The following is a 24,760-nucleotide window of genomic DNA, read 5'->3' as shown; positions in this document are numbered from 1 at the left end:
GGCTAGGTTTTCCTTGTGGAAAACGAGGCCCATTGCATCGCCGAGGTCTGGCATTTCACCTACGAGATTACACCAGACTTAATAAATTTTGCCCTCCAGACGAGTCACGATGGGGCGCCCATCTGTTTGGCCTCATATTGGACAGACCGTTTTTTTTCAGTTTATCAATCCCCTGTCGGGTACTGATATAGCACTGGTCAACTATCTTAGTACAATGAGCACACAAGTGTTCAATAAATACGATTGAATGACTGAAGGAAGTATCTATCTCATATTTTTATTTTAAGCAATGTAGTCTCTCCCAACCTCAGCTCCTGCCTTTGAGTCCCATGGCTCCCAAGTAACTTTTGCGTTCACAGGGACCTTATAGAGGAGAAGACATGAAAGATCTGGAACAAACTGGAATGCTTAGTGGAAAGAGCATGGCCTTGGGAGTCAGAGGCTCTCATCCCGACTCTGCCACTTGTCAGCTGTGTGTCACTTCACTTTTCTGGGTCGCAGTTACCTCATCTGTAAAATGGGGATCAAGACTGTGAGCCCCAAATGGGACAACCTGATAACCTTGTATCTATCCCAGCACTTAGAACAATGCCTTGCACATAGTATGCACTTAACAAATATCATTATTATAATTAGGGCAAATTTCCCCTAAACGTTTCGGACTTCATTGCATTATGCTGTGTGCTCCACCTTAGGTGCATAACATCATATACCTTTAGGGGTCCAATATCGATCGTGTCATCGGGGGCCTCCCTAGATCACAGAGAGGCTGCTCCGACAGCAAGGCGGGTCCCAGCCAACACCCTTCCTGTCAGACATCATCATTCCGAGCCACGGGCTGTAATGACTGTTTTATTGATTGCAGAATCTTATGTGAATAAATGCACACTGTATTATCGTGAAGTCATCGTCGCATCATGGCTTTACATTGATTTCGTAGAGAGTAAAAATTACATTAGAATTAAGGCGAGAATACTATGTGCAAACTAAGCACATTCAACCCTGACACTGTCCTTAATAAAAAGCACATTTGGTTGAGCTACACTTGATTTTATTGCATGCATGATAGTCATATCTTTGCTGAATAAGCTCTGAATTTTTCACTTTAAAAAACACAATTTCTACTGTCCCACAATAGCCAAGAGTAGACGCCGATAATCTCCACTGGTGTCACTGGAGATCATTGTACTCAAAGTCTTCTGATACATCTGTGTGAACATCTGTTTCACTTGTACAAGATCGATCTGTACAAGAAAAGAGATTTCATGATTGAACAGTATGGTACATGTATTACAGATCCTCTTTGATAAATGAGTAGACTACAACGAAAGCGGAGATAGATTCAGTGAATAAAACTTTGAGTTTAGAGTCATACTGTTCTCAGGACTAAGCAGTGAAGGTATGACCCTCTGCCCATAATGGTGTGTCCCGAGGCAATATAAGGCGGCAATTATTTGGTTGCTCTGGATTTTCAGGCCAACAAAACTTCCCACTTCACTTCGTGGTGACGACATAGAATTCTGATTAAACATCATTCAACAAAATCACACCATTCAAGCTTCATTTTAAAACCCTTTGGGGCTAGAAAAAGCTCAATTTAGAGCATCTTTTGTATACAGTTTTACCAACCCAAGACCAGAAGCAAGAGATACAGATCCAAGTTAAGGCTCTTCAAAGAGCATTACAAGCAAGATTCACGCAGCAAACTACCTCTTTCGCAAATGTTTTCTCTGCTCTTCCAAATGACAAAAAATTAAATCCCGCTCATGCTGAGTTTGTACTTCAAGAGCCTGATAAGCTTCTATTAAAAGGCCCTCTAGTACCCCAGCATAAAAACTGGGACCTCCTGTGACAATTTAAGGAAATGAAGGAACACTCATCCTTCCAATGCATTTGGTGTGAGAGCCAATGAAGTAGTGCAAGTTCAAAAACGCCAGTGAACTCCAGAAAGGAAGGTATCACTTACCTCACTGCGGGTGACGACGATTCTCACAAGACTGGAGTCATCTGTGCCGGCTCCTTTCATGGACTGGTAAAGTCGCTCGGCAAAGAAGGCTGGACGGTTCAGGGCGCATTGCACTGAAAGGCAACGTTCGGTTTCATTTCAGGGATGGTGGGGCTCTCTTCAGAGAGCTGTGGTCTAAAACTTTTCCCCGTCCCCATCACATTCATTCTCCCTCCAATTGCTATCACAAATCTCACGTGCCACACACACATCATTCCTCTGTTTCCTCGGTGCTCACTCTTCTCTTTGGCTACATTTGGCCTGATGTCTTCCTTCCCAAACTGATTCCTCTTTCTAGTCATGCCAGTGCTTTCATTTACTTGAGGCACACGTTACGGTAGGGAAACGTGCCATTGAGAATTTGAGCCATGTTTCCACATGGGACAAGAACACTGCAAAAGCAGACCCTCTGGCCAATCAAAAGGCATTCATGTAGGACTCATACAGACCCGCTGTCCTATCTCCAGAATCCAAATCTAGCTCTTTCCAAGTGAACTCCACTGAACTGCATCAAAAAAAAGAACAGTCCCCTTTGCATCAGACTTTCCTTGTAGACGGTAAGCTTACTGCGGGCAGGGAACGTATCTACTAACTCTGTTTTATCAAACTCTCCCAAGCATTGAGTACAGTGTCCTGCATACAGTAATGCTCAATAAATATGAATTGCTGACAGAGTGAGGCTACTAGAATGTGCTTTGCTAAGCAAGATTTTTCCCTAGGTTTTATACAATTCATTTCATGGGGACACAACTGTTGACTCATATTTTTTACATATTTCTTTTAAGGCACAAAGTGGGAAATCTGTTCAAAGCCATTAACTGAAATCCCCCAAAATCACAAAAATATAAGATAACAAAATGATTCTTCCCAGAAGGTGAGAACTGAGGGATGCCTTTTCTGGGGGTAGTGTGGAGAGCACTGGCCTGAGAATCAAGAGACTTGGATTCTAATAAAAATAACTGTTAACAGTTAATATGGGCCAATTACTGTACTAGGTGCTGAGGAAGAAACAATGTAACCAGATCGGCCCCAATCTCTGTTCTATGCAGATCTCTCAGTCTAAGGGGAGGGAGAACAGGCATTCATCCTCATTTTACAGCTGAGGAAAATGGGGTCCCAGGAAGTTAGGTAACTTGCCCAGAGTCACAAAGGAAGCCAAGCAGAACCAGGATTAGAATTTAGGTCTCCTGCTTTCCTGTTCTGGTTCTTTTCACTATGCCTAGCTGCTTCTCATTCTACTACTGACTACGTCAGCAGTAAAATGGGCAGAACTAGCCTTTCCCTGCCCTTCCTAGAAACCATGAAGCACACCGATCATCTAAAAAATACAGAATGCCACTTAATGACTTAACAGTTGCCTAGATATAAACATAAAAAATATATAAATAGGAAACCATAAGGTTTCCACCCAGGACTCAAGCAGATACTAACCTCAGCCTCCCTCAACAATGTCAGAGCTAGCAAGCCCCTCTATTGGTGTCAGACTAAAGCCTGAATTACCCTCTCACCAGAAACAGGTGCTTTTTTTTTTTTAAAATCTTGTAAGGGACTGCGGCAATTTATTATTTGGGGGGCAGTGCCTGAACCCTGAATAATAATAATAATGGTATTTGTTGAGCGCTTACTGTGTGCCAAGCACTGTTCTAAGCACTGGAATAGACCCAAGGTAATCAGATTGTCCCACTTGGGGCTCATAGTCTTAATCCCCATTTTATAGATGAGGGAACTGAGGCACAGAGAAGTTAAGTGACTTCCCAAGGTCACACAGCTGACAAGTGGCATTAGAACCCGAGACTCTGACTCACAAGCCCGTGCTCTTTCCACTAAGCCACGCTGCTTCTGAAGTCCTTAAGGATCACCTCTAGGGACTGGTTACAGGGGAAAAATCCCACAGAAGCAATTTTCCCCTTCAAAAAGAATGCAAAAAGTTGTAGCATGAACTTCTCCACCATCTGGGGACGCCAGAAAAGATTGCTACTCGTCAAGCAACAAAGCACCAGGGAACAATTAGCAAATCACAAGACTTCACTTGAACAGAGCCAGAGATATTCTTTACAGGGAGAAAAGCTCTGAAATTTGCAATGGCCCAGTTGAAAAATCACATATGAAAGTCTCAAAAGAAGAAAGCAAGCAGTGTGAAAAATGCCACCAGCCAGCCCGTCTTCTGGGAATAAAGACCGGCAGCCAAATAGAAAGACTGGGAACTGAAAAAACTGGAACGACGTCTTCGAAGTTCTGAAGACTGAATAGAAAGTGCAGAGATTTTAAAAACGGAATAGGTCAAACCGGCTGTAAAGCATCGTGACCATAATACAGATTCCTATGGGATGGTCCTAGAACAGGATTCTCGCCAGCCGCAGGTACTGTAGAAAAGCCTCCTTCGAGTCAAAAGCTGCAATCATTACTGACATTCAAACGTGGGGTATTAGTGCCCTGGGAACCAAACAGCTCTAAGGGAGCTGTCTTATGAATAATTCTCTGTCTCACTCATTCTCCCGGCAAATCACCAGTCTCCCTTTACCTCGGTTTCTCAGGTTGGAGGAACTAACTCTGCATTGATCAAAATAGCATTTGGAAACTTTTCAGCTCATGGAGTGGCAGCTATTTATAGACACTAATACCAACCTTCCCCTCCTTACCATGCACGCTGGAATTATTAGATTGTTATTCCTGTAAACCCAGATGGTAAACTCCTTGATGGCAGGGGTTATACCTACCGATTCTATCGTATTATATTCTCCCTACAGCTTACAGTGCCCTGCACATGAGAGCTCAATAAGTACCACTGATTGATTGATTTTCTATACCTATAATAGTGCGTCAGAAATCAAATTCTCATTCAGAAAGCATCTGAATAAATTCAAATAAAGAGAATCTTGTCAGATTGGACAAAATACAGACACCACTCGACTAAATGAAGCTCTGCAGCCTCTGATATCCTTTTGGACTTTCTCTTTATGTTACAGAGGAGGGTTACAGTCCTATCCTCTAGCCAATTAATATAAAGCTAAGGGAATACTAGGATAAATCTTTTCAGACTTTTGCAGGGTGGCTATATTCAGTCTCTTTTCATTTCAAAATAATTTAGCATTATCCTTATTAATAGTACTAATGGGAATAATAAAAACAATATTTGTGAAGCACTTCCCATGTGCCAAGCACTGAACAGAATGCAGTGGTAGATACCAAATAATCAGATGGGGCACAGTCCCTGTTCCCCATGGACCTCACAATCTTAAATGGGAGGGAGAAAAATCAATCATAGTCAGTCAATTGTATTTATTGAGCCCTTTGTGCAGAACACTGTATAACAATAATAATAATTATCGTACATGTTAAGTACCAGTGCCCGGTATGGTACTAAGCTTTGGGGTGGATATAAGCAAATCGGATGGGACAGAATCCCTGACCCACATAGGGCTCACAGTCTCGATCCCCATTTTACAGATGAGGTAACTGAGGCCCAGAGAAGAGAAATGACTTACCCAAGGTCACCCAGCAGGCAAGTGGCAGATCCAAGATTACAGCCCAAGTCCTCTGACTTTCAGACCTGTGCTTTTCCCATTAAGTCATCTTGCTTTCCCAACTTCTCACTTAATTCCCGCCTACTCACTGTACATTAAATGCAGGAGAGGCTGTACACCCTTCTCAGGGGTATTGAAAACTTCTCCTTCGGTATTAATATCTTGCATTTAACTAACAAGAATCACTGACCTTTAGGCCCACTCTCACATTTTTATCAAACACACACATAAAAGTTTCTTACAGATTGTCTTCAAGCCATTTTCCACATTTCCAGAAAACTCCCGGCCAATGCTGCTTAACAAATCACGGTTAGCCATCTGCAAATCAAAGTTACAAAGATTAAAATATTGTCACTGATAAATAGGAAGCAAGGTCTCCAAAAAGAAGAATTGGTACCCTGGAGTATGCTTCCATAGTGGCTTTCAGTTGTGGAAAGCTTCTCGTGGCCAGAACCATGTTGAAGGAAGATTCATCAGTCCCCAGTTTGCCTTCACCTGCTTGGTAAAGCCGCTGAGCATCTTCCTGAGCCATCTGCAGGTTCACTGTCTGATTCTCATCTCGATTACCCTGCAAGGGAAGCAAGACAAGGAATCAAAACCCATAAATCCTGTTATTCTTATGGGGAGGCAACTCTTGGACACTAGGCAAGCTGGAATTACTTTTGGATTAAAGAAAAAGAACACACGGACTAATTTATCAAAAGCTACCCCTTTATGTCTAAAATAAAATATCCTCCTATTTCTTTTTTAGGAGGATCCGAAACATCGCTACCTTTGTAGGAGTTACAACTGTACCTGTGGATAACCATCCCACTTCCTTATAACTTCAAAGGGAATAACACAAATTATCTTTCATATTTTCTTTGCAAGAATCACCTCCATTCCAATTTTGATGCCTAACTCCTCTAAAGAAATGACTTCCTTCTTTCCATCCACTGAAACTCCACTGAGTAATGTAAGTTTCCCCACTGCTTCTCCAATCCCGGCTTTACCACATGTCTCCTGTGTGACCTTGAGCAAGTTATTTCACTACCTTGTGGCTCAGTTATCTCATCTGTAAAATGGGGCTTGAGACTGTGAGCCCCACGAGGGACAGAGACTGTGTCCAAACTGACTCTGTACAATGCTTGGCACATAGTAAGCACTTAAATACCATTATTATTACTGTGGAAAGTTATACTGAATGATAATTACAGTCAGACTGGAGAGCAACTCAACTATTTCCAACTCAGCTCCAAATTCACCCAGGGCCACTGCCTAAGTGGATCTGGGACCCAAGATGCTCACTTAAAGAAGGATGGAGATGCTGCTCATAGCTAAGGGGACTGGATGGGCTGAATTAAGGAACAAAAAGCATAAAAAATACCATTGAAGTGGCTGGCTAATGGATCCGTCAGCCTAGCGCTTTTGTCTCCAATTAGAGAAACAACATGCTGGTTGACCTCCATGAAATGCCTCCTACTGATCATGGATGTTGTAACACCCCAAACTTTTCCGTCTCCACCCCAAACTTTCTCTGAAGTGCTAACTTTCTCTCTCGGAATGAGTTAAGTGATTTCATTGCTAGAGCTTCGAAAAGAGGGTACTCTCATCCCATCCTATCCTGGTCATAAAATCCAAAGATCTGGAGCCTAAACAGTGTAAACAGATTCACCATTATTTAACTCTACCAAATCAACCAAGTGGATACCAAGAGGGTTATAAGACTGAGGGAGTTACTCTCTAACAGAACTCCGTAATATCAAAGGAACCGAATACCTAGGTGTTGGAAGTGAAGAAGTTGGCAGTTAATAGTGATGGAAACCATCCAAAGGAAAGGCCCGTCCTCCCTCAGACGTTCTGGCTTCTATTTAGAGAGGGAAACTTACCTGGCACATGGATATAAGTAACCGTTCAAAATGTCCTGAGGTATCTGATCTAATATCCTTTTCAATATCTCGCCCAAATTCGGACTGATAACACCTGATGATCTCTTGAATTTCCTGATTTGTTCTGGTGCACAGAATTTCAATCAGCACTCGTTCCTGAGTGCCTGCTCCCTTTAGGAAAAGGAGAAAGGCAAATTATGCACACACCTTAAAATAGCTCAATTCACAAGTCCTCCAAATTTCTAGAAGAGTTCTTATATTCAGATGACAGTAAATGACTTTTAGTGAACGACTAATATGATAGTAACCAACTATTGTCTTTCGATAAACCAAGAAACAACTTCCATTCTTATGGTTTTGCAATAAAGATGGTATGGAACATCTGATATACATTCTACAGTACCTTCATTGCATTACGTAAACTCCAAGCATCATAATATGTGGGAGGCATAAATAGGGCAAGGATGAGTTCTTCCATATTTCCACTTAACTCAGATTTGAGATCTTTGATTAAATCCTGTCAAATGCAAACACAAGCTAAAGTTAAGCCAACTCTCCAAACCAAATATGCATATGCAGTTGGCAAAAGGTATGTGCAATGAAGCTGGAATGATTTTGGATCCCTACATGAACTTTCAAATTTGATTACAAAAATAGGACTTATGAATATTCTGCCTCGAACACACAAATAAGCATGAGCCTTATTATTACTTATTTTCAGTAAATAGGCTAAAGGTGAGAAGCTGAACTTGTACTCCGTAAGGTCAGAGATGTAACAATAATCTCAACCCATTCCCTTGGGATGAAAGGACAAATCTTGGACACTGTAGTTCTTTAAGGCTCTGAGGAGCACCTTTGTAACTCTGAACCTATTAGAGGAAAAGAACACTTTTCAAGTTTCGAAAAAGATTTCCCAAGATGATATCCTAACAACTATTTTTTAGATGGGATATGTGTGGTGTTCTACATTTTAACTCTTGTCTTCCTTTCCATACTTCTATGCATACTGCACACAACTAGGGTAGGGGAATTTTCTTTACACATAGGCATGAATAAGATATCTGAACACATTTACCTGGTACTTTTGTAAACAGTTAAGGATTCTGTAGCATGGTAGTGAGAACCTTATTCTTGATTCAGCTACTTAAATGAGGACAATTGAATTCTTCCAACAAAATTACTACCTGTCCTAATTTTAGTTTCCCTAACCTCCTGCCCTCAAGACATCTCTACTTGGATGTCCTGCCAACACCTCAAACTTCACATATCCAAAACAGAACTCCTTATCTTCCCACCCAAACCTTGTCCTTCCCCTGATTTTCCCATCAATGTAGACAGCACTACCATCCTTTCCATTTCACAAGCCCTTAACCTTGGCATTATCCTTGACTCATTTCTTTCATTCAACCTGCACACACAGTCTGTCACTGAATCCTGTCAGTTCATCCTCCACATCGCAAAAATCTGCCCTTTCCTCTCCATCCAACGTGCTACCACATTAATCCAAGCACTTATCCTATGCTGCCTTGACTACCATATCAGCCTCCTTGTTGACCTCCCTGCCTCCTGGTCTCTCCCCACTCCAGTCCATACTTAACTCTGCTGCCCAGAACGTTTCTCTACAAAAATGTTCAGTCCAAGTTTCCCCACTCCTCAAGAAGCTCCAGTGGTTGCCCATCAACCTCTTCATCAAACAGAAACGCCTTACCATTGGTTTTAAAGCACTCAATCACCTCGCCTCCTCCTTCCTCACCTCGCTGTTCTACTACAACCCAGCCCACACACTTCATTCCTCTAGTGCCAATTTACTCATTATACCTTGATCTCATCTATCTCACCGCTGACCTTTCGCTCATGTCCCGCCTCTGGCCTGGAACGCCCTCTTCATTTATGACAAAGAATTACTTCCACCACTTTCAAAGTATTGAAGGCACATCTCCTCCAAGAGGCCTTCCCTGATTTAGCCCATATTTCCTCTTCTCCCACTCTCTTCTGTGTCACCCTGATTTGCTCGCTCCCTCCCTCCCTCAGCATTTATGTACACATCAGTAATTTATATTAATTTTTTGTCTCCCCCTCTATACTGTAAGCTCTTTGTGGTCAGGGAACTGGCCTACTATGTTATACACTGTTCTCTCCCAAGCACACTGTTCTCTCCCAAGCACTTAGTACAGTGCTTTGCACACAGTAAGCAAAAATATGGTTGACTGATTAATCTCACTAAACATTTCCATATTACCTTCCTTACTTTGGTCAGACAATCCTGCCTCCTACCCTGATGTTTTACGTTAAATTTAGAATTTCTATCCAAAAGAATCCCAAGATCTTATACATTAAGGTTTTTATGTCATTACTGCTTATGTTGGCCTTAGAAGGGAAAGAGGAAAGTGAATCGAGACTCTTAAAAAGAGTTGGGTGGCAACATGGTACAAGAATTCAGATCAAACCAAAGGTCTACAGAGCTGTAGTGTTATCCAATCTCCACTACGGTGGTGAGATCTGAACCCCACACAGGTGCCATTTACGGACCAGACTCCTTATCAAGTGGCAAGACGGGATCATGAACAATGAAGTTCTGGAACATGGAAAGTCTCCTAGCATTGAAGCTCTGCTCACCTAAACACAACTATCCTGGGAGGGACACTTGAAGAGACTGAGTGACAGCAGGATACCCAACCACTGCTGCATGGAGAGAGAAAATTTGGAAATCAAAAGCAAGGATGACAGAGGAAACATTTTAAGGCACAGTAAAACAAAGCATCAGAAAATGCTACATCCCAGATGGAAACTAGGAGTCGACTGCTGAGGGTGGGTCAGTGAGAAGTATCATTAAGAAAGGAGTGGCTCTTTTTCAAGCACAAGCTGCTAAGGAATGAGAAACAAGGGGGAAAAGAAGTCAACAGCTCTAGGCGTGACAAACATTAAACCTGAATTCTAATCCCAGCTCCATCACTTGCCTGCTGTGTGACCTCGGTCAGGTCACTTAACTTTTCTATGCCTAGGTTTCCTCATCGGTAATATGAGGTTTAAATATCTGTGTCCAACCTGATTACCTTATATCTACTCCAGTGGTTAGTAGAAAGCATGGCACACAGTGAGCACTAATACCAAAATTATTATAAATAAAAATTCAAATTAAAACATAGGACATGGGTCAACCTTTCTTTGACAGCCTACTGGACTGAACACTCCACTAGACTGTAAGACCCTTGAGGGCAGGGATCCTATCTACATACTCCATGTACTCTTCCAAGCACTTAGTGCAGTATTCTGCACACAGTAAGTGCTCAACAAATACCACTGTCTGATCTAAAGCCTGGATCCAACAAATGAGCCTGTGAGTCCCCCTATTTGCGTTCTAAGCCATATAAACTCTCACTGCTAAATTTCATTTCCCCATCTAGACTGTTAGCTCCTGGAGGGCAGGGAACAAGTCTGCCAACTCTGTTGTATTGTGCTCTCCCAAGCGCTTAGTATAGTGCTCTGCACACAGTAAGAGCTCAATAAATAATTCCAATGATTGGTGCCTTCTTTGAATAATAAAAACTACTAACTGATATATCGGCAGGTAGATATATCTACGTATACTATGGGAAGCAGCATGGCATTATGGTTACAGCATGGGCCTGGGAATTAGGTAATGAATTCTAATCCTGGCTCTGCCACCTGTCTGCCTTGTGCCCTTGGGCAAATCACTTCAATTCTCTGTGCCTCAGTTAGCTCATCGGTAAAATGGGGATCCAAACCAAGAGCCTCACGTGGTACAGGGGACTGTGTCCAACCCGATATGCTTGTATCCACCCCAGTGATTAGTACATAGTAAGCACTTAATACCACTATTATTATTTTCCAGTCCATTACAGAAAATGCCATGTCCCAATTATTATTATTAGCATTATTCCAATTCAACCATTTAAACTTTGAGGATTCTAGCATCTGCATAATTTGGCTTTGCTTTTTGGCCAATTTCTATATCTTTCAAATTCCTTTTTGAAGGCCACCTAATTCACCCCGCATGATTATCATCATATTTGTCAGTTGCTTACCAAGTGCCAGGCACTGTATTTTCTTCAAAAGCCTCACTTGATTTCCTACTAGATCCTAATGGCACCCTTCTGATCTTGAGTCACTTCCCTGCTGGGAATTATTCTGAGTTCTCTGACTTTTCTGAACTCATTATCTTCCTTCTAGTTTTAGTTTACTACCTTTGTAATTCTTAAATGCCTCCAAGGTCATTATGGGCAGGGAACATATCAGCTAATTCTGTTGTACTGTACTCTCCCAAGTGCTTAGAATGATGTTCTACACATAATAAGCGCTCAGTGTTTATTGCTTGATTCAGATCTGCAAGAATCTGCACCTCCTGCCTAAGTACCACCTCACCCAAACTGTCTTCCATTTCATAATGGATCTAACCTCCTCTTCTCTCCACCCCCATCACATCCAAGCAATGAATGAGTCTGAGTTTCTGCCTGTCAATGGGCCCTCGTTTGTGTTATTGATGACATTTCAGGGAACACTTCCCTAGAGGGTTTGGACTTCACTTTCCTACCTAGCCACTTAAATTTGGTTCCCAGGATGTCCCTCCTATCCTTTCCCACGCCACTGGTACCAACAGCCACCAGCTCTTCTTCCACCCTCCTCTACTTCATGACAGCTGCTATCTTTGTACACAGTAAGAAATACTATGCGGCTCTCATCATAAACTCTGTGGCCCATCGTTTGTCTGCCAAAAAGAAAAAAAAATACCTTGCCATACATGGTCTTAAAAGCTGCTTTAATTTTTTGTCTTTGATCATTGGAGCGGTTGGCAACAACATCCACAATCGCTTGTTCATCGGTCCCTGGGGAAAACCAACACATTGATTTGAGGAAGGATCCCTTGAAAGGCTTCATTCACTTTTCAGTTTGTAAAACTATCACTTTTCAAACGAACTTACATGAATAAGACTTCCATTACCAAGTCTTTTTTCTTACCAAAACCCTTCATGGCCTTTCGAAGAATTTCTGCATCTTTCAAAGCATCAAAGTTGGCGGCAGGTCGGATTGTGCCCTGAGTCGCTGGCTGAAAATATGAATTAAGAGTCAGTACTCTCACTGTGAAGGCAAATTTACCTATTTAAGCATTCAGAGAAATATTTCCCTATTCATGACTTCAGGAAACAAGTTCTTGTCAAGGGGTCAAAAGATAATCAAGCAGTGTGGCCTAACAGAAAGAGCAGAGGCCTTGGAGTCAGAGGACCTGAGTTCTAATCCCAGTTCTAACTGCTTGCTATGTGACCCTGGGCAAGTCACTTAACTTCTGTGCCTCAGTTTCCTCAATTGTAAAATGAGGAGTCATCTGTTCTCCCTACTTAGACTCTGAGCCCCACGCAGGCCACGGACTGGGTCTGCCCTAATTGACCTGTATCTATCCCAGCACCGAGAACCAGTGTTTGACACATACTAAGTGCTTAACAAATACCATTTTAAAAAACAAAAAAACCCTAAAAAACACTATTGGGTTTTTCAGGGTAATTTATTGCCAGAGTATTTCTGCAGTTCAGCGTTCAAACTGATTTTGAAAACCAGCACTGTGAATGTGTGCGTATGTCCCAAGATGACTTGTTTTCTCCATCACGGAGTTTGGAGGGCCTTATCTAGATGCTTTGACTCAGTTTTGTCCTATGAAGAATCAGGGCAACAGTTGCCAGAGAGTAAATGTTCACTGCTTTGAGGCTGTCATGTGATAGGCACAACCACTGCGTAGTATAAATTTGGAAGGATATGGGGGAATATTTCACTTCAGGGATACACACAAATCACACCAACAGGAAAGTTTGGAGAGGCCAGACACAAAATCAGGCTTAAAGAAAAAGCATCAGATTTTTGTTGATGATATCTTTACCAAATCAAGTCCATTAGTGGAGCTGATTATTGGACACTTATAAGCATTATTTTAGAATAAGCAAAGCAGAAAGCCAAAGTGATAACAGAAGTAACTTATAACTGAGGTATATACCAAGAAATAAATCAAGCCAACAAAGATGCTGGACATGAATAAAAAAAGATGGTACATGAAAAAGTCTGAAAAATTGGGATTGCCCTAGCAGGGATTTTTATGCTATTTTTTGGAACTATACTCCCATGTGTATCATAGTACTACTTGGGTATAGATCCAAGTGCATAGGTGATGCAGAAGGGAGAGTGAATGGGGTGGGGAAATGAAAGGTTTGTCAGGGAAGGCTTCTTGGAGTTGTGATTTTAATAGGGTTTAGAAGATGTGGGATATGAAGGGACAGAGAGTCCCATGCAGGAAGATGACAGAGAGGAGATGGAGGTACAGCAAGTACAGTGGTGTTAGTGGGGTGAAATGTGTCAACTGAGTTGCAGTGAGAGAGAATTGAGGTTAGGCAGGAGAAGAGAGTTAAGTCCCTTAATGCCAATGGTAAGGAGTTTCTGTTCCATTAGGAGATGGAGATTTCTGAAGAACTAAGAGAGGGGAGATGAATGCAGAATGATTTTTTGGAAAAATGGTCCAGGCAGCAGAATTAAGTATGGACTGGAGGGTGGGAGAGGCTGTAGGCAAGGAGGTCAGAGTAGTCAAGGAAGGAAATGACAAATGCTTAGAACAGTTTGGATGGAGCTGAAGGGATGGGATTCTAAAGATGTTGTGAAGGTAAAACAGACAGGATTTGGTTCCAGGCTGAATATGAGGGTTGAATGACAGAGACGAGCTGAGGATAACACCAAGGTTTTTGGGTTGTGAGACAGGGTGGTGATGACATCTACAGTGACTGGAAAGTCAGGGAGAGGAGAGGGTGATTCTCAATATTTTTGGAGCCACCTCTGTGATATACTTTAAAGCATTTTACAAAATAATTGAAGAGCAGAGTAGCCCTTGAGCTCAGAGATCTGAGTGAAATGAAAAGCAGAACAGATGTTTCCACTCACTTGCAGCGCAGCCTCTCACACCACCAGCCTGCACAATAGCCCCTCTCCCCCTCATGACAGATCCAGTTTTCCTTCTCTTTAACATAGGGATATTTTTTCCTTCATTGAGTAAGCCCAGTGATGAGGACTCTTTAATTCCAGCTACCAAAATATGAGTCTAAACTATAGGCCCAAGAGTCTACACCTAATTACTCAAACATTCCAAAATTAGGTAAAATTACAAACTTCAATTTTGATTAATAATTTATTAAACTGAAGAGGTGATTGAAATGATCATTTCAGCCTCTGAAAAAAGTAGTTTCAAATTCCAAAACTTATGGCAAAGTACAAACATTCAGTACTTTCTCTGAAAAACTGGGTTCTAAAAATCACACATTTTGGTCCCTGAACATTAAAATCAGCAGGCAAACTTGACTATTACAAGTGCAGAGTAATGACAGACTCTTTGTATTAGTTTCTGACAGAGCCCTCCTTGTGTTCTGAAAAACACTGTTCCATTTATAAAATGAATAAGAAAGAAGAATATTCAGGCTTGGAAGAGCAAATTGTTAGGTTATAAGGGGGAGTTACAGCTTCAGGACATGAACAAACAGGAAGAGAGCAAAGATATAAACTTTCTTCAATGTTGTATATGGAAGCCTCAACATATCATGTAAATCACCTCTTGGAATTGCCAATAGGGGCATATTTTTTCACACACAGAAAAAGAAAGCATTCTGGAAATAGGACCATAAGCGTCAATCGAGCATGATAATTCATGCCACCAGTAGGTGTACATAAAAGAAACCTTACTCACTTCACTCACTTCACTCACTTCACTGTTAGAATCCAAAGAAAGAGGAGAGAAAACAGGAGAGGAAGGAAAGAATTCTGTATTCATCTGGAAGAACAGAGTAATTTCAGGTAAACAGAATGGAGTAACATAAACATCTATCGTCCTTAAATAGTTCTAGAAAGCCTTAAAATTTCACAACAGAGTTCACTTTCATTCTACAATATTTACTAAACGCCACAAAGCAATACAAGAAAAATGGAACTGCTAACAGCACCCGAGCTCTTTACCACCACGTACACAGAAGATTTTATCTTGGATCTGAAAGGAGAGAGCAATCTATTTGATCGTTAATATCACTAGTTGAAACAAGGTACAGTATTTGATAGCTCCCACCTCAGGTTAAATCTACCTTGATCCTTTTTATCTTGCCATACTTGCCAGAACATGGCCCAAGACTGGATTTAACTGGATTGAGTCTTCAATCTGTCCCTGAGCATGCTAAATTATAGGCTATCAATAATGTCCCATCTCCTCTTTACGTCACAAAAACTGAATCTGCCAATCCCAGCCCACCGGAAAACTTTACAATAACCCCATCAGCCGGACTTTATTGAAAAGAAAGAACGTACCATGTGAGGAAACTGGGAAGGCGCTTGTCCACCGGGATATGAGGTAGGAGCTTGCCCTCCAGGGAATCCACCTAAATATCAAACAACCACTTATCAGTTTTCTTTTGGGTGAATGGGTGAATCTGCCAATATATCATATTTATTTGCACAATTGCTCAACTTTTCCTTTAATTATTATAATGTTAAAACAGAGATGGGGCTATTATGTGGGTCATAAAAGAACTGAGTATCACAATAAGGGATAAGAGAAGGAAAAAAGGAGGAAAGGAGAGAAAGAAGAGGAAACTAAGAGAGAGTTTCCCATGGGTTGCACACAATTGGTACTTAATGAATTAACTCCCCACCTCCCTCTTGGCTGTCCTTTCCTCCCTTCACCCCACCCCCTTGCACATGGCTATCACTGAGTACAATTATAGGGCACAAAATTATTTTATTCCTCCTCAAATGTCGATGAGGGGCAACTATGGGTGGAGACAATTACAAGACTACAGCATACTGATCAATATTTATTTGGGAATGATCAATCGACATTATATTTATCCCCAATGACAAACTTACTGGTTTTTCTTAAAGTGCTGAGGGTATTAAAATGCAAGCCCATACATTACAAGAAAGGTTCTGCAGTGCTAGATTTCATGCCCATTGCCCTAACAGGTAATAATAAGTGCGGTATTTGTTTAGCACCTTCTCCGTGCCGAACACTGTACTAGGTACTGAGGTAAATTCAAGGTAATCGGGTCCCACACGGGACTCAGTCTGAGTAGGAAGGAGACTAGGTACTGAATCCCCATTTTGCAGATGAGAGAACTGAGGCCCAGAGACGGTAAATGACCTGCCCAAGGTCACCTAGCAGTGGCAGAATCAGGATGAGAACTCAGGTCCTCTGACTCCCAGGCCCCTGTTCTATCTACTAAGCCATGCTGCACTGTTTTCCAAACTAGAAGCATATTTTAAAAAACAACTTTAATGCAGGAATGTACTTTTTGTTATGATTTGGATTTTTTTAAAAAAGAAAAGTGATTATTCATTTCCAACACTTATTTTCATCATTCTAAATTGATTGAAAATTCCATACAAAATTGTTGTCAAAGTTGTTCAACTTTATAAGCTATGGAGCTGATGATGATGATGATACTTGTTAAGCCCTTACTATGCGCCAACCACCGTTCTAAGGGCTGGAGTTGATCCAAGGTAATCAGGTTGTCCCACGTGGGGCTCACAGTCTTAATCCCCATTTTACAGATGAGGTAACAGGCACAGAGAAGTTCAGTGACTTGCCCAAAGTCACACAGCTGACAAGAGGCTGAGCCGGGATTAGAACTCATGACCTCTGACTCCAAGACCGTGCTCTTTCCACTAAGCCATGATGCAATTCCATTTTATAAGACTTTATATTGTGATAACTGCCCATTACTTTAGCTGTTCAAACTGCAGTCAAGAGAGGTTATGCAGCTGCTTCCCTCGGGGCAGATAGATAATAAAAACTCACCTGGAATCTGTATCTGAGCTGGGGCACCACCTCCATAGGCCTGGGATGGAGGTTGTGGATATCCCCCAAAGCCTGCTCCACCAGGTGGAACACCAAATCCTTGCCCTGGAGGAGCTAAAAAAGAGAACGATTGAAGTATACGGCATCATTAAATCAGACCTTAAGATCTTAGATAAACTGAAAGAGAAGACGGAGTTTAACATTAACAGCCTGCAAGCAGCTGAGAACATCTTTAAGGAACAGGGTAAAACTGTCTATTCTAATGCATCTGTTCCTTCTCCATTTACTTTAATCCAATGTTCCCTTTGCGAACTCCTCCACAAAGACCTCTGGGTCTTTCTATTCAGCTATTACTTTTTCGTGACTCACTTCTCTTGCTCATTTATCACAAACAAGGTCATGCCTGGATATTTCTGCCCTGATGCCAAGATGCCGGCTCACGAAATTCCTTCCCACAACCAACCCATCTGGCCAGCAACAGTAGCACCTAGGGAGATGACTTAGGAGTGGTGATTGGTGATCCAACGCCACCCTCCCACACCCCCCCACTGTTGCCACAACTCTCAGCTGAGCCCCGCTGCTGCCTCCTGACCCACTCTCGTTTCCAAGGGAACTTTCCCCTACATCCGTAAGCCTGAGGATGCCATGCCAGCAACCCTGAGGAGGAATTCGTTTTTACTCGTTAGCGTGAAGTAGTCCTGTTTCTACGAAACTGAAGTGACTGAACACAATATCAAGTACTTGTCTTTTTCAGCCCAGTGTCAGATTTTTTTTAGTCTCCACCCCCCAATTCTGCTGCTCTACACGAGTGACTACGCCAGGAAAGGCAAAAACAGGGCCTGCTGCTTCCTCTTCTGCTCTAACCAGAATGGGAGGGCTAGGGAGGAAGGAAGCGACCGGCCCGACTAATCCTAAACCCCCAACGAATCCAGATCCTGCTACTCACCTCCGGGATAGGACGGAGCACCCCCCGGCTGTGGTGCCCCAGGGTAACCACCTGGTGCCGGGTAGCCTCCCGGTGCAGGGTAACCCCCAGCTCCAGGATACCCACCACTGGGTGCCTGGGGATAAGCACCTCCTCCCATCGGAGGGAAGCCACCAGGATACGGATACTGGCCGGCGGGCGGATACTGGCCGGCCGGGGGGTACTGGCCGGCCGGGGGATAGGAAGACTCCTGACCTGCAGGCTGAGAAACAAAAAAAACAGAGTCAAGTGCACCCACCCCTGCTTCAAGTTGATACATTTTGAAGACTGTCAGAAAGTGGAACACGCAAAATCCACGTGTCTTGTTGCTTGTTTTTAGGCTTTCTTTTTAAATTGTTCTCTTTGTATCTTACGCATTGTGTGCCCCTCGGCTATTTACCAATCTACCTGAGCTGGATTAGGTGCAGTTCCGCACAGAGATAGGGGATGGCAGCCTAGTTGATGGAAAGAGAATTAAATTGAGAGGCAAGACCAGACTTTTAGGCCCAGTTCATTTGGGAAAGCTAATGATTTTTAACTTTTCTAAGCCTCATTTTCTTCATCTGTAGTCGACGAATGAAAACCAGGTTCCCACGCCCTAGCACAAATGGGTGACTAAATACAAACTAACCACCTCTTCCCTATAATGGTGGGAGACTATGGACTGGGATCACTCATTCAGGCTTTTCATACAGAATCTTTCTTCCTCCTCCTCCCTACCCCACCCCCAACCAAGCCACTGGAGGATACCAGCTGGCGAACCGGTGACTTGGGGATGTGTCCAATGGCCCCTGATTTATGCCATGAAACTCAAGAGCTGCAAATCCAGTCTCCCTAAGGGAATAAGGCAGAAACGCTCAAGACCAAAGAACTGATTCTGCTCTTCAGGTCTGATATGAAAACATCCCTTAAAGAGATTCGCTTCTATAGCAATATAAATATTAGATTGGACCACACGAACACGTTCGTAAAACGTGTTATGTAAGTGGAGCTGAGAAACACAACTTCAAGAAAATCACGGGTAATAACACCTCAATGATCAGGTCACTGCTGCTCTTGTTAAATTACTCTGTGGCTTTATGACTATATCCTCATTAAGCCAAGCACTTTTCATGCAATTTAATGAAATGAAGAATGAGTTGTCATGGGCTGAGCCTACCCCCTGCATGCACACAGAAGGATATTACCCAGACTTTACCTGGTTGACGACAGTGAGAGGCATACTTACAGGATATCCAGGGAAAGCTGGGTAGCCCGTCGGCGGGTATCCTGGGTATGACATCCTATTAAAAAAGAATCGTTTCCTGTGAGAATAGGACTCCTCAATTTTTTGAGCTAGAAAATGCTCAGTGATTCTATAAAGACTATCTTTTAGGGAGTGGAGGCATTCAGCACATAAGTAAATAAAACACAGAAATTGAGGGATCCGTATTTTCTTTAAATCCTCTATTTTGCCACACAACATCAGAGTGATAAAACCAGTATCAGAAAGTGTGTTTACCAGGAAGAGTAATCTGCCTCAGTCTCTACAAAAAGGGCTATGCACATATAACAAAAATGAAGTTACAAAGACCGGATAAGATAAACAGTATATCCTAATATTTCTTTCACGTATCCATGCAAAAGTACACAAACACATAGCACTTTTTTTTTCTACAAAAAGAAACCTAAATTGTCATCTTTAGGATCTAAGCTTGGCTGGGAGACCAAGGAGGATTGATGCACCCTTCCAATTCTACTGGTCCCCAGAGGAAGGAATTAAGAAGCACTGAACATTTATTTGATGACAGGGGCAGAGCCAGTCTTTAAAATATACCACTCTTTCACTTGCCTTTTCCAAGTCTTTCCTGCTGTAATTTTTAACTATGAATTGAGCATCTACTATGACTGTATTTTTCACCTCTCCCTTTTACAAATGCCAGTACTCCATTCCTCTTTAATCAGAAAAAATAAAATATTTATATATAATATAAAAATAGTGTATATTTATAGATATTAAATCAAAATATAAGTATATTAAAATACAAATACATTTATATTTGTATATGTTTATGTTATTTATTATATTATTTATACTTATACTGAAAGGGTTTAAAGTTGCAGGAGTAATACTAGTAATAGTAACCACTAAGAGCCTGTATGCAGAGCACTGTTCTAAGCACCCAGAAGAGCTTAGCAGTTGGAAGAACCTTCTGACCTAAGTTCAACTGCAACGGTAACAGGAGAAGTTACTACAGCCCACAGCTGTCACCTCTCGGTGGAGTCCACAGCCCTGGAAAACAGCAGGTGCTCATGCCTCTAAGTGATCCATATTTTGGGAAGCTCCAAGTGAGCCGGGAATGAAGCCTCCAGGGGCAAGGTCAAAAACGAACCTGGCCTAATGGATAGATGGATAACGGGCCTGGGTGTCGGAAGGTCCTGGGTTCTATCCTAAATCCTCCAATCGTCTGCTGGGTGACCTTGGGAAAGTCTCTTAACGTCTCTGTGCTTGTTACCATACCGGTAAAATGGGGATTGAGACTGTAAGCCCCATGTGGGACATGAATCGTATCCAACCTGGTTAGCTTGTATCTACCCCAGCACTTAGTAGAGTGCCTAGAACTGAGTAAACACTGTTAAGAAATACCATTTTTAAAAAAACCCACAGAAAGAGCACACGATAGAGGGACGAATACAGCCAGTTAGAAAGGAGAAAGTCTGCACAAAGGAAAAAAGGCAGAGGAGGAAATTGATACCGAAAAAGAAAGGAATAGCTGGTGGGACGTGGTGAGGCGAAGGAAAAAGCAGGTGACAGACATGCACGCACATTTTTCGACACATACACACACGGCCCTTGGCCACTGCTGTGGCACAGCGGTGGAGTGTCTGCAGCAGTCTACGTCCTGGAGTTTTCTAGAGCAATCAAAACACGTTAAAGTAATTATGCTGGAAACTTCTAGGAAGCAGCCTACAAAGCCAATTTAGCCACTATCACAACAACTATAGAGTAAGAGGAAACGGCTGGGCTGCCTCTCCTCAACTCTTCCACTTCCCAGCTACTGGGCCCGTACACCTTACTGGGTCTCCTTCCGCCACAAAGCGGTCCAAAGTGACATCTTCACGATCCTATTGGAGACTTTTTGGGTACACAGGACAGAACCCCTAAAGTTATGATTAGCTCATCTAATTTACGCAGTAGATCCCATCAGTTCACCCGAACACATGTCTCGATGAAATCACACTGAAGGCTGGGGTGGGAGGAGGACAGGAGAGGAAATTCTGAGAGAGAAGGAAAGGGGGTCATGGGGAAGGAGAGAGAAAGTGGTAGGAAATTAAGAATAAGAGTGTAAGTAGAAAAGTGTTGATAAAAAGCAATGCTTTAAAAGTTTCTATTAAGATTAAGCTCGCTCCTAAAACTAATTTTCAAGTTTCCCTGGAACAAATTTTCTAGGACCAGTCGATTATGCTACTTTTGTTCCTTAAGTAATGGGATTCCACCACATAAAATTTTGGCCATGTGTGGGTGTGTGTTTAATAAATCATGTAATTCCTGGATGTTTTAAATGTGCACCCGTTATTGGGCAGGGATTGTCTCTATCTGTTGCCCAACTGTACACTCCAAGCGCTTAATACAGTGCTCTGCAAATAATTATCGCTCAATAAACATTATTGAATGAAATACATTTAGGGGAAAAAAAATGGTTTGGGGACTTAGGCTCCAGGTGAGAAAGAAAGTCAAATAGGCTACAAACTCCAAGTGACTCAGCAGATAAACTCAGCAGTCTGGTCCATTGAAATTTTCACTAGTGATAAAAATAACTGCGGTATTTGTTAATCACTTACTATATGCCAGGCACTGTACTAGGAGTTGAGGCATAAAGTAATCTGTTCAGACACAGTCCCTGTGAGTAATAAAACAATAGTATTTACTGAGTGCTTTCTGTGTGCACTCACTGTTCCAAGCGCGCGCATGGGCTCTGTTGCCAAATAGTACTTTGCAAGCGCTTAGTACAGTGCTCTGCACATAGTCAGTGCTCAATAAATATGATTGAATGAATGAATAACACAGAGCTGCTGTCCCAGATGGGGCTCACGGTCTAGGAATCAGCCTAGTGAGGCCCGATTTAAAAGGAAAAAAAAAAACCTGCTGCACCCTGTGAGCAACTACTTTGCAAAGGCCAGAAAATGGTTCTTAGCTCCCCAAACGGTCTCCACCCTATGAGTCAACCCCGCCAGGGATGGGAAGTCTGACGGTTTACTACACCGACTGCACGTTCAGCAAGACGGGTCTGGCGGCCTTGAGGTTCCCAAACTTGCAGGACGGATCAATGCAATCAAAACTGGCCTCGGTGTGGGGCGAGAATCAGGAGACTGCTCAACGTCGCCCAGCCAACTCCCCAAAAGCCTCTTTGGGGCACCTGTTCCCGTGCCTGCTTCCGTTTCCCCGGGGGGGGGGAAAGCCCTTCCCGCAGGGGGATGGGATGATTATTCATCCCGTCATTGGGCAGGGATTGTCTCTGTGGCCGAATTGTATATTCCAAGCGATTAGTACAGTGCTCTGCACATAGTAAGCGCTCAATAAATACTATTGAATGAATAGTATTTGAGCGCTTACTATGTGAGACCACTGTATTAAGCACTTGGAATGTACAGTTATAATAATAACGGCATTTGTGCAGCGCTTACTATGTGCCCAGCACTGTTCCAAGCACTGAGGAGGATACAAGGTGATCAGGTTGTCCCATGTGGGGCTCACAGTCTTCACCCCCATTTTACAGATGACCTAACTGAGCCACAGAGAAGAATAATAAGAATAATAATGATGATGGTATTTAAGCGCTTACTATAAGCCAAGCCCTGGGGGAGATACAAGGTTGTCAGGTGGTCCCACGTGGGGCTCCCAGTCTTCATCCCCACTGAGCAGATGAGGGAACTGAGCCCCAGAGAAGTGAAGTGACTGGCCCAAAGTCACCCAGCCAACAAATGACTGAGGCAGGATTAGAACCCACGACCTCTGACTCCCCAACCCAGGCTCCTTCCACTAAGCAACGCTGCTTCTCTAAGAGAAGTGAAGTGACTTACCCAAAGTCACCCAGCTGACAAGTGAAGGAGGTGGGATTGGAACCCACGACCTCTGCCTCCCCAGCCCGGGCTCTTCCCACTGAGCCACGCTGCCTCTGAGATCTTAAGCGCTTAGTACAGTGCTCTGCACATAGTAAGTGCTCAATAAATACTACTGAATGAATGGGGATGGGATTAGACTATGAGCCCGTCGCTGGGCGGGGATGGTCTCTCTGTGTTGCCGAGTTGTCCATCCCAAGCGCTTAGCACAGTGCTCTGCACATAGTAAGCGCTCAATAAATACTACTGAATGAATGAATGGGGATGGGATGGGGAGGAGATTAGACTGTGAGCCTGTCGTTGGGCAGGGATGGTCTCTGTTGCCAAATTGTCCATCCCAAGCGCTTAGTACAGTGCTCTGCACAGAGTAATAACAATAATATTGGTATTTGTTAGGCGCTTACTATGTGCAGAGCACTGTTCTAAGCGCTGGGGGAGATACAGGGTCATCAGGTTGTCCCACGTGAGGCTCACAGTCGTCATCCCCGTTTTACAGAGGAGGTCACTGAGGCACAGAGCAGGGAAGTGACTTGCCCCCAGTCACCCAGCGGACAAGCGGCGGAGCCGGGATTCGAACCCATGACCTCTGACTCCCCAGCCCGGGCTCTTTCCACTGAGCCCCGCTGCTGGTCACTTGACTTGCCCAAAGGCACGTCACTTCTCCGCTCGGGGCCTCAGTTCCCTCATCTGTAAAAGGGGGATGAAGACTTGTGAGCCTCACGTGGGCCCACCCGATGCCCCTGGATCTCCCCAGCGCTTAGCACAGTGCTCTGCACCGAGCAGGCGCTTAACCAATACCAACATTATTATTATTGTAAGGCTCAATACATACGATTGAATGGATTAGGGGGGGGGGAGGGCGGTGTCAGCCCGCTGCCCGCCAAGGGGAGCTCCCCCACTTCATCCCGATGGAGCACGGCGGGGAATCCTTTCCCGGAACGACGAGGCGGAGCCCTCCACCCTCAGCTAAGCGCTGTGGCCAGGGGCTCCCGAAGGGGCTTCTGGCCTGGGGCTGCCGGGGTCCCCAGGAGGACCGGGCTCCCGTCGGCTCCCGGGTGGGGTGGCCCGCCGTGGAAAGAGCCCGGGCTGGGGCAGGCAGAGGTCGTGGGTTCGAATCCCGCCCCTTGTCGGCCGGGTGACGGCGGGCCAGTGGCTTCTCTGGGCCTCAGGCGCACAGGGGATTCACCGCGAGGCTCAGGCGGGACCACCTGCTGACCCCGTATCTCCCCCCGCGCTTAGACCAGTGCTCCGCCCGTAGGAAGCGCTGAACAAGTAGCAAGGTGATTCTTATTCTGATGGCGGCCCCGAGGCGGGCGGGCGGGCGGCAGGACCGGCCCTGGACCCCTGACCCCTGACCCTTGACCCCTGGTCCCGGGCGTTGACGGCGGCCCCTCACCTGGCTCCGGAGAAGAAACGCCACAGCCGCGGCCGCTCTGCAAGATGGAGCCTGCGCCGGGGCGGGGCCCGGAGGGG

General features: G+C 43.7%; 1 protein-coding gene across 5 annotated transcripts; it reads right to left on the bottom strand.

Annotated features, from left to right (window-relative positions):
• Positions 1-832: 832 nt before the first annotated feature.
• Positions 833-24,760, bottom strand: ANXA7 (annexin A7). Of its 5 annotated transcripts, none has more exons than XM_029060455.1 (14): positions 24,684-24,760; positions 19,386-19,470; positions 18,170-18,410; positions 17,224-17,337; positions 15,735-15,805; positions 15,127-15,210; positions 12,375-12,462; positions 12,147-12,241; positions 7,801-7,914; positions 7,398-7,568; positions 5,927-6,097; positions 5,772-5,847; positions 1,967-2,079; positions 833-1,244 (listed from the first exon to the last, which is right to left on the bottom strand). In XM_029060455.1, the coding sequence occupies exons 2-14, from the start codon at positions 19,467-19,469 to the stop codon at positions 1,122-1,124; spliced, it is 1,545 nt and encodes a 514-aa protein (XP_028916288.1). In that variant the 5' UTR covers position 19,470; positions 24,684-24,760; the 3' UTR covers positions 833-1,121. The 5 variants fall into 5 exon arrangements, with proteins under 5 accessions (XP_028916288.1, XP_028916289.1, XP_028916290.1 ...); XM_029060456.1 differs by having other exon boundaries at positions 15,136-15,210; XM_029060457.1 differs by having other exon boundaries at positions 19,416-19,470.

Source organism: Ornithorhynchus anatinus, chromosome 3 (genome assembly GCF_004115215.2).
Source record: "Ornithorhynchus anatinus isolate Pmale09 chromosome 3, mOrnAna1.pri.v4, whole genome shotgun sequence".
In the NCBI taxonomy this organism is placed as follows: domain Eukaryota; kingdom Metazoa; phylum Chordata; class Mammalia; order Monotremata; family Ornithorhynchidae; genus Ornithorhynchus; species Ornithorhynchus anatinus.
The sequence above is the reverse complement of the archived record's forward strand: the minus strand, read 5'-3'. Positions and strand labels throughout refer to the sequence as shown.